Source organism: Penaeus monodon, chromosome 22 (genome assembly GCF_015228065.2).
Source record: "Penaeus monodon isolate SGIC_2016 chromosome 22, NSTDA_Pmon_1, whole genome shotgun sequence".
Taxonomy (NCBI): domain Eukaryota; kingdom Metazoa; phylum Arthropoda; class Malacostraca; order Decapoda; family Penaeidae; genus Penaeus; species Penaeus monodon.
Window position 1 is genome coordinate 9691895 of NC_051407.1, and position 545 is coordinate 9692439.

General features: G+C 49.4%; 1 protein-coding gene across 1 annotated transcript in view; it reads left to right on the forward strand.

The window, feature by feature from the left end:
• The window catches only part of LOC119586923 (insulin receptor-related protein-like), a gene marked incomplete in the record, with an annotated part of 99749 nt that overhangs the window by 70991 nt on the left and 28213 nt on the right, over positions 1-545 (forward strand). Inside the window, 1 exon segment of the mRNA XM_037935652.1 lies at positions 72-252. Within this exon segment, the coding sequence (XP_037791580.1) occupies positions 72-252 (181 nt within the window).

Below are 545 nucleotides of genomic sequence, written 5' to 3' on the forward strand. Positions count from 1 at the left end.
AAACGAAGAGAGACAGAGACAGAGATGAGCAAACAAAAAAAATCACTAACCACCTCACCTTACCATTGCAGGTATGGACAAAACCCTGGACCTGTACCTCACACCCCTCGCTCTTAAAGGCACCGTAAACGTCAGCTGGAACACCGTCTTTATTAACGACGATGACAGGATGTTGACAGGATACTACATCTTCTACAAGGTCGCCTACGAGGAGAATGTTACCTACTTGGATGGTCGTGATGCCTGCCACGAGTAAGTGATGGGAGGAGGAGAGGCGTATAGGAAAATGAGGAGCTGGAGTGAATGAGGGTGGAATAATGAATGAGGTTGGCGCGCGTGGATGGTTGGGTGGGTTCGAGTGATGAGTGAATGGGTGTGACAGAGGGACGTGGGGAGAGTGAGTAGGTAAAGAAAGGGTGGATTTATGAATGAAATGGCGTGTGTGAATGGTAGGGTGACGAGTGACAGAGGGAGGGTGGTATTTAGGAAGAGAGTAAGAGTGGGAGATAGAGGGGGGGTGAGTTGGTGAATGAGGTACATGGCGT